The sequence below is a fragment of the Pollicipes pollicipes genome, unplaced genomic scaffold (assembly GCF_011947565.3).
Source record: "Pollicipes pollicipes isolate AB1234 unplaced genomic scaffold, Ppol_2.1 Scaffold_6052;HRSCAF=7182_pilon_pilon_pilon, whole genome shotgun sequence".
Classification (NCBI taxonomy): Eukaryota; Metazoa; Arthropoda; class Thecostraca; order Pollicipedomorpha; family Pollicipedidae; genus Pollicipes; species Pollicipes pollicipes.
Window position 1 is genome coordinate 19723035 of NW_023596805.1, and position 8700 is coordinate 19731734.

General features: G+C 49.3%; 1 protein-coding gene across 1 annotated transcript; it reads left to right on the forward strand.

Moving 5' to 3' along the window:
* The first annotated feature begins 2144 nt into the window (after positions 1-2144).
* LOC119104595 (CUB and peptidase domain-containing protein 1) lies at positions 2145-4748 on the forward strand. The gene is made up of 2 exons (XM_037228316.1): positions 2145-3291; positions 3631-4748. Exons 1-2 carry the CDS (start codon positions 2159-2161, stop codon positions 4427-4429), a joined length of 1932 nt encoding a protein of 643 aa, XP_037084211.1. The 5' UTR covers positions 2145-2158; the 3' UTR covers positions 4430-4748.
* Positions 4749-8700: the final 3952 nt, after the last annotated feature.

The following is an 8700-nucleotide window of genomic DNA, read 5'->3' on the forward strand; positions in this document are numbered from 1 at the left end:
CCTGGACGGCTCAGCAGCTGCTCAGTCAAGGGGCAGTCATGGGGCTGGCACCGTCACGGACATCGAATGGCAGAGACAGCCGGCATTGGTCGGCATGGCAAGGTCTGTTCATCGCAGACTCCCGAGTTTCGTTCAAAGGGGGTAAAGTGCAGGATGGATCTTGCGAAACAGCACCGAGTGCACACATTTTGATCCGTCAATGACCGTTCCAGTCAGACTAATGCGACGGCACATAGTGGAAGCCTCCTCAGGTAAGATTTCTTTTACCCCCTTCTTTTACCCCTTTCAAGCGCTGATCCCACGAATTCACCTAAGCCTTGAAGGCCTTTAGTTCATGGATCGATGGCTGTAACTCGGTAGGACTAATCCATATGATTCGATCATACTGTTCGCAAGTAGCTGCACCTCAACATTGGTGCATTAATTCGGAAGAAATCCGCTATGCAAGGAGACATCGCTTTGCAAACACAAACGGCATTGCCTTGTTTTTTAGGCCTGCGAGTAGGATGAAAGAGTAAGCATACCAATGTGTCATTCCTAAACTGATCATACGAATGCGTTGGAAGTGCACGTATTCAAGGCAATGTGGCAATGAAACAACATTTCAGCACTTTACTACATAAAACAGGATGAACACGATAGGATACACCTGAAAAACATTACGGTACGTTGCTGTTTTTGGGGAGGAGAGTGAGCCGTCCCATACTGTTACTGCATGCATGTTAAATACTCACCAGGACCATGATATTGGGAAAAATGCATTCCTACATATGATGATGTATTCCGACTTTGGGAGCCCCGAGATACCTCGCTAGAGTGCAAGCATTTAGGGGAAGTGTAATGCTTTGACGTTTTTGCCGCAAAGCAAAGAATCGTGGATGCTTAAGACGAAGCTTATGAGAGAGCGGCCCACCCAAGGATGGTTTTCGTAGTCGATTGGAGGGGGTCTCAGCCAAAAAGATTGACGTCACCTTCCTCCAAAGCCCGATTTCAACCCGGATTTCGGGCACTTGAATTACAATGGCTATTCATTGTCATTTGCTTCCTCGATATCAAAGTTTAAGAAATTGTATTTCGTGGATTTAGAATCGTTTTCCTGCAGAGGAATGACTTCCCACTTCAAGTAAATGAGAGCCGCCTGTTTGTGAAAACTTATGCGAGGGTGTTATTCATCGAACAACATCTAAGTAAACCTTAGTAAGGGACCACTGGTGAATACTGCTGTCGCTGATCGTGTTGGGTAACCATCATTGTCAGATTATGCGACACATACGCTTTCTACTGTTGGGAAAAGCATGCGTTTTATCATGGCCACATTACTTTAAAAAGCTGCCACATTTTTCAGGTAATTGTTCTTCATTCTAATCCAGGCGGCATAATTTGAAAAACTTGTCAAACATTTGCGGACTGGCTTACCATATGAAGGAGTAAGCATGATAAAAACGTGTTGTACCTACAGGATGTTATCTGGTACGCAATCTACATAGTACTTATAGTGATGTGTTTAGGTGCATACTACCTAGCATTCCAATAGTTAAGCCTATTGTTCTGTACTTATTTGGCCCACTATTCCTCTTTGCTCATATGCATTGAGGGGGCTCAGAGGAGCGTGGGAGGACTCAAATCATCGTATGGGGCCTCAGACCCCCGAAAGTGTATAAAGTGGCCCAGCTCGGCCCACCACTTGTTAATGGACTGAGCCACTGGCAAGAACGGTAAATAGGAGTTTCTCAATTTTCTGTGAGCTCATCGAAGTGAAAGACACCACTTTGTGACAGGAGACAGCTGCGCTTCCCTCCCACAGAATTGTGGCGGCGCATGTGTGTGTAGCTACGCAGTACCAGTGTCTTATCATGCGTGTTTGCGGCGTGTTCGCAGTACGCCGTACGCGTGCGCATCCGTAGCGTTGATGAAATGCAAGTTTCCTTTCGTCTGTATGATTTAACACCTGCGTCGAGCCCCGCCGACACCAGTCCAGCTGCACTATGATGCAGTGATTCCGCTGCGTAGCTCTGTCTTTGTCGACATTCAACCAATAGGACACGACAAGCTCAGCAAAACAAAGGCTGACAATGAAGAGCAGATTTCTGGCCTGTATTTATACGCGCACGGCTCCGGCTGCTCAGTATGTCAGTGTGTCGGTGTGTCAGGAGTCACAATGACAACATTCTTGGTGGTCGTTCTTCTGGGTGTGGCCGCAGCCAAGCCGCCTCCGTCTCTGCTACGAAGACCACCGCCTTCCGTCCAGGATATCAAGTCTCTGGAGCCCGTGCCGTTTGACCCTGGGATGGAAGTCGCACGCACTACTCTGTCTTGTGGTGCCCATACTCTGGCTACAGGAACATACACGATCACATCACCGAACCACCCTTCCAACTACGAAAACAACTACGACTGCCTCTACAACCTGACGCCGAGTTCGGGTGCTGAAACTCTATCCATCAGCTGTTCTGCGTTCAACATTGAGTCTCACAGCTCCTGTGGATGGGATTGGCTGCGAGTGAACGGAAACAAGTTTTGTGGTACCCAAGGTCCCTCTGTCTCCAACAGCGGGGCCCTAAGCATTGACTTTCATGCCGACTATTCGGTAGTCAGGAGCGGGTTCTCCTGCACCATCACAGCTGGGCCCACGTCCTCCTCCGACTCCCTGACCTGTGGTGCCCACGCTCTGGCGGCGGGTACCTACACGATCACATCTCCTAACCACCCTTCCAACTACGAAAACAACTATAACTGCCTCTACAGCCTCACGGCGGGTTCGGGTGCTGAAACTCTATCCATCAGCTGTTCTGCGTTCAACATCGAGTCTCACAGCTCCTGTGGATGGGACTGGCTGCGGGTGAACGGAAACAAGTTTTGTGGTACCCAAGGTCCCTCTGTCTCCAACAGCGGGGCCCTAAGCATTGACTTTCATGCCGACTACTCTGTAGTCAGGAGCGGGTTCTCCTGCACCATCACAGCTGGGCCCACGTCTTCCTCCGACTCCCTGACCTGTGGTGCCCACGCTCTGGCGGTGGGTACCTACACGATCACATCACCTAACCACCCTTCCAACTACGAAAACAACTATGACTGCCTCTACAGCCTCACGGCGGGTTCGGGTGCTGAAACTCTATCCATCAGCTGTTCTGCGTTCAACATTGAGTCTCACAGCTCCTGTGGATGGGACTGGCTGCGAGTGAACGGAAACAAGTTTTGTGGTACCCAAGGTCCCTCTGTGTCCAACAGCGGGGCCCTAAGCATTGACTTTCATGCCGACTACTCTGTAGTCAGGAGCGGGTTCTCCTGCACCATCACAGCTGGGCCCACGTCTTCCTCCGACTCCCTGACCTGTGGTGCCCACACTCTGGCGGTGGGTACCTACACGATCACATCACCTAACCACCCTTCCAACTACGAAAACAACTATAACTGCCTCTACAGCCTCACGGCGGGTTCAGGTGCTGAAACTCTATCCATCAGCTGTTCTGCGTTCAATATCGAGTCTCACAGCTCCTGTGGATGGGACTGGCTGCGAGTGAACGGAAACAAGTTTTGTGGTACCCAAGGTCCCTCTGTCTCCAACAGCGGGGCCCTAAGCATTGACTTCCATGCCGACTACTCTGTAGTCAGGAGCGGGTTCTCCTGCACCATCACAGCCGAGTCCGGATCGGGCGTCACGACTCAGCCCCCCTCGGGCAGCTGCAGCTGCGGCGTGGCCAACCGCGCCTCCCGGGTGGTCGGCGGCGTCGAGACCGAGGTCAACGAGTACCCGTGGCAGGCGGGCCTGGTCAGCCCCGGCGGGACCCGCACCTGGTGCGGCGGCAGTCTCATCAACGACCGGTACGTGGTGACGGCGGCCCACTGCACCAGTGGCAACACGGCGTCGCAGATCCAGGTGCTGCTGGGCGACCACCGCATCAGCGTCACCGACGGTGAGTCGCGTCACACCCTCAGTCACATCATCGATCACCCGTCCTACGTGACGCACAGCCAGGGTTACGACATCTCCCTGCTGAAGCTGTCCAGTCCGGTGACGTTCAACAGCCGGCGGGCGACCGTGTGCCTGCCGACCGCCGGCCAGACGTACGCCGGCGCCACGGCCATCGCCACCGGCTTCGGCCGGCTCGGCGCCTCGCGGCCGCAGGCTACGGAGCTGCAGGAGGTCGAGCTGCCAGTCCGCTCCGAAGCTCAGTGCAGGGCCGTGTGGAGCTTCGTCACTGAAACCATGATCTGCGCCGGCGGCCTGCCTGCCGGCGGCAAATCCGTCTGCATGGGCGACAGCGGCGGTCCGCTCGTCACGCTAGAGAACAGCAAGTACGCCCTGATCGGCGTCGTCTCGTTCGGCCGGCCGTGCGCCGTGGCGAACACACCCGACGTCTTCGCCAGGGTTACAGCGGTGCTGTCCTGGATCCAGAGCAGCACGACCGACGCTACCTACTGCAGCTAGAGTACGGTGGTCCGCCCGCCCGCCAACCTGAGCTGACGGGAATCTTTGAACCTGTACTCGATTGCCGTGCATTTCGTCTGGAGCAAGTGTGGGTCATAGTTTTGAGTTCTGTCGGTTTGTAAGAGCCATTTTGTTGCACTGTAACATTCACCATTCTTTTTTATTTCATGTCACAAATCTGTGTTGACAGGTTTGCTTGCTTGCTTGGCTCGCTTGTTGGGATTGGGACAAATTAGTATAACCTGTAACTCTGGCGCACCTGCCTATACCTATGTATAACCTGTACCTATGGCGTCTCCCCACGTTGACTTGGCAAGCATAAAATCATTATGTACGTAATATATCGAGACATCAAGGTGGACTACATGTTTTGCGAAGAAACGAAACCTTCGGAGGTCATTTTCACCTAGATCCAACGATGCAGCCCAGTTGCCAATCTCCACGTTGACAAATGAAACCATACACATAAATCTAGTAAGCACAAGCACGTTAGAACAACACCATACGCTCGCCAGCACGCCATTATTGTGTATTATGCATGATGCAGTTGCAAGCCGTGCGAACAGTTTGGATTGACGACAGTTTGACTGACGTGCATTGAGCCACAGTTGCCAACGGCCTAATTTGCTCTCTCTCTCTCTCTCTCAACAGTTTTCGATAGGCGGACAGAGCCATTTTTGAATCTCGCGCCCAACCCATAGCGTAGCTCGTAGGTAAAAATACACAAAGTCGCAGCCTATGAAGCCTTTGTCACTGGGCATACCACGCTTACACGCTGCTGTTGCCAACTGGCCGAGATGATGGCATGCAATGTGCTGTAAAGAAGGTACGATTCTGTGAAAAGATATGTTTGCTGGCTTCGAGGAAGCGGCATTCCTCGAAGCTGGGAGGGGAGGTGGAGATAGCCATTTGGATTACTTCTTTCCAGTTAACACCCATAGGGCAAATGTTAAATTTTTAGCAAGTTGTTTGGGTCTCAGTCCCTGCCTTTCTCTCTGGTTCACTCTCCCCCCCCCCCCCCCCCCGCTCTCTACCCTTCGGGGATCGCCGCACAGCTCATGAGCAATTGGCTGATCCTTTGGGAGGAAGCCAGCTATTAAACGCTCACTTTATCGCCCTTTTTTGAATTCAGATATGTTGATGGTATTACGACCTCGTCCCCCTAGTAAAAATTGGTGGTGCTGCCCCTGTCGACAGCGATGCAATTGGGTTATCAGCTCCTAGTAGAACACACTTGCCCGGTTAGCATATCCATTTTATTCCGTCGACTGCCATGCAGCGTTCCCTTTGCCGACGTCGGATCAGGCGCATGGGAATTTGCAATGTTACGACATCAAATTTTGAATGATGATGATGTTGGTTTAGAAGCGTATTGTGGCCATTCCGCTCGTGCCATCCAGTAAGACATGAACTCACGCGCTTGGTTTGCCGCGGCGGACTCGGCGGCAGAGTCATTTTAGCCTCATAAACTGCGGGAAGCAAGCGTTTGTCACTTTGCACAAAGACGGAGGCGAAAGCGCAAAATATCCGCGGCCTTACCAAGTCCATGACATGCATAAAAGGGAGCGCCCCACCTTTGGAGGATATTTCAAAAACATACTCTGGTGAAACCTCAGGACTAGTTACGTCTGATGATAGCACTGGGCATTGTCATTGTACCACCGTCAAGTTGTAATAGCAACATTAATTATGATTTCTTCCGAGTCCAAGCTACGCTGTTAACGTTTTGTAACAGCAGTACGCTTCTCCGCCGTCGCGACCACCGTCGTCATGACAACGACAGTGAGCGCATCTGCTGGTGCGAAGAAAGGAACGTTTGTAATCGGCTCGGCGGGAAGGGGCCTATTACCGAGCAACACATTGGTTGAAGTTTGAACCAGTGCGTCACATGGCCATGCGATATTCCCATTCTCAAAGCCAACGTGCGCCTCAAAAAGACCCACTGCGGTAAAAGCCATAGGGAAAATATCAAAGCCATAGTATAACGTTTCGTCAAATTCGTGGGACAATAGATTCATGTTTGCATATTTATTTGTCTAGAGTGTTTCAAGCTTTCGTAGCATTTATTACACAAACATTTTGATGCAGTGGTATGTTGCAAACATTACAGAACACACACGTTGGAAAAATCAAGGTAAATGTTACGGCGTAAATGTTACGGCGAGTATTCCTTCCATAATGGTCAGCAGGAAGTCAAATCGGATTTCTCTCGCGAGTCGGCTACTTCAAATCGAAATTCTGAGTTAATCATACGGATTTCGAGAAAACTGATATTGCTGATCAAATCGTACGTGTCTGGTGTAACAAGTAAAAAGTGCAACAGGGATGAGATGTTCTCTTTAATATGTACGCTATCATACGTTAACAGTAAACAAATTCGGGTGGACACACAAGTAAGAGCATGCAATGATATTTTGCTGCACGCAAAAAAAAACTCGTTCACGCCTGCAACGCACTGCACTCGGTTTTTAAGAAGCAGTTTTTGGTTGTGTCCCTCCCCCATACTGACTGCGCATAAAAGTAAGCCATACATCTGGAGTTATCGCAAAGATCAGGATGGCATGACAGTGTTAGCGAATGTCACCGATCCGTAGCGTATGTGACACACCTTCCTATCACAGATGAGGGATGGATGAGGTCCGTGACAGAATGTGAAACTGCACATCTGGCCTGGTGTTAACAAGAACGCAACATTACTTCTGCTGCGATCAGCGCCACACGACAAAACTGATATTTCGAACACGTATACAGGTCATTGGAATTTGTTTCCAAAACAACCGTCCTTAGTTATACGCCAAGCGCGGCAAGTCGAGAAAATGACACGAATGCACTTGTGAAGTATAATTTGTGTCGTGTGGCAATAAGCCCGTGTAAAAATTTTCGCAGGGGAAGTAATGTTGTATAGAAACAATGGCTTTAACGATGCTGTAAAGTAATGGCTTTAGAAGTAATGATGTTTTGAAGCGGAAATAATGGAGGACATAAGTCTTTGAAGCCTGATTTCGGTCATTTATCACTAATGTCGCGTAAGAATATTTGTAGAAGAAGAAAGTAATGTTGTGTTTGAAAGGTATGTTTCACGTTTCAAGATATCGAAGCAAAAATCAGGTATGATGAATTAAGCACACTTAAACTATTGGTACACTATTAGATAGAAAAGACCGTTCTAGACAACACAATTTTTCTGTTAAGTACATATGCTCACCGAAACGTCATCGCTTAATTGCGTCGTCGTGCCTTGCACAACACTGATTGGGGTCCAATTGACGGTTATTATGTCTGGAAACTGTGCCCACGAATGCTAGATATAAACGACTCGATCATGATATTTTTATTGGCCTTGATTGTCGCATGACTAACAAAATGTCAGGATCTGAATGGCTTTATTACGACGTCATATATACCAATGTGACCTTGAAAATACTTCCCAGAAATAAACGCCCCATCTTCACGGGCGTGTAACTCAGAAACTGCAGCGGGTTGGGTCTTGAGAAGAGCAGTGCTGTGAGCTGCACTGAATGATCTTCAATATGGCTACTTGAGTTCAAAATCTCAAACAGATGTGGAACACTCCCTTTAAAGAATAACTGTCTATGTAAGTAAGATTTTGCATTAGAAGTTAGACCGGGTATCAGCTTTTGAGGCATTAATTTTGTCCTTTAGCACCAATTCCCCATAAATTTAATGTCAGGAGACATGTTGTCGCGTATGAGATATTACTGAATAAGTTTTTTACCAGAGGTATTGACCGGTATAGGCTTCAGCGTATAGGCTTTTGTAAGTTTTGTCGCGTAGCACTAATTTGGCAAATGGGTATTGACAGTAGAAGTTATGTCGTAGCATTCTTGCCAGTATGAGGTTTTGCTGTAGCAATGATGCCATAAAACCCTATGCAGAAACCATGCATCACCGCGACTCTGATCTCTGCCTGAAACACTTCCAAGACCTGGTCGGGCGAAAGCTACCGTCAAATCCATCGTTTCACAGGCGGAAGGGATTTCGGGATTTACTAGAGAGGCATTCGGCAGTCGTATGTGGGGATCATTCCCTCAAGTTAACGTTTTAAGATTGCCCTTGGTTACCTTTGTTTTTGCCACGGTCATGCCTAGTCCTCAAGTGTATCCTGACCACTCCCACCTCTGGGAACAATCCGTTGGGCCACCACTAATGTCCTTGTATGTTTTTTTGGAGATCGAGATAACGTCTTCAGGCGAGCAGCTCGAAACCAGGCGATGCGCTTAGAGGCAGGGTGCGTGCATGATTTCGTAATG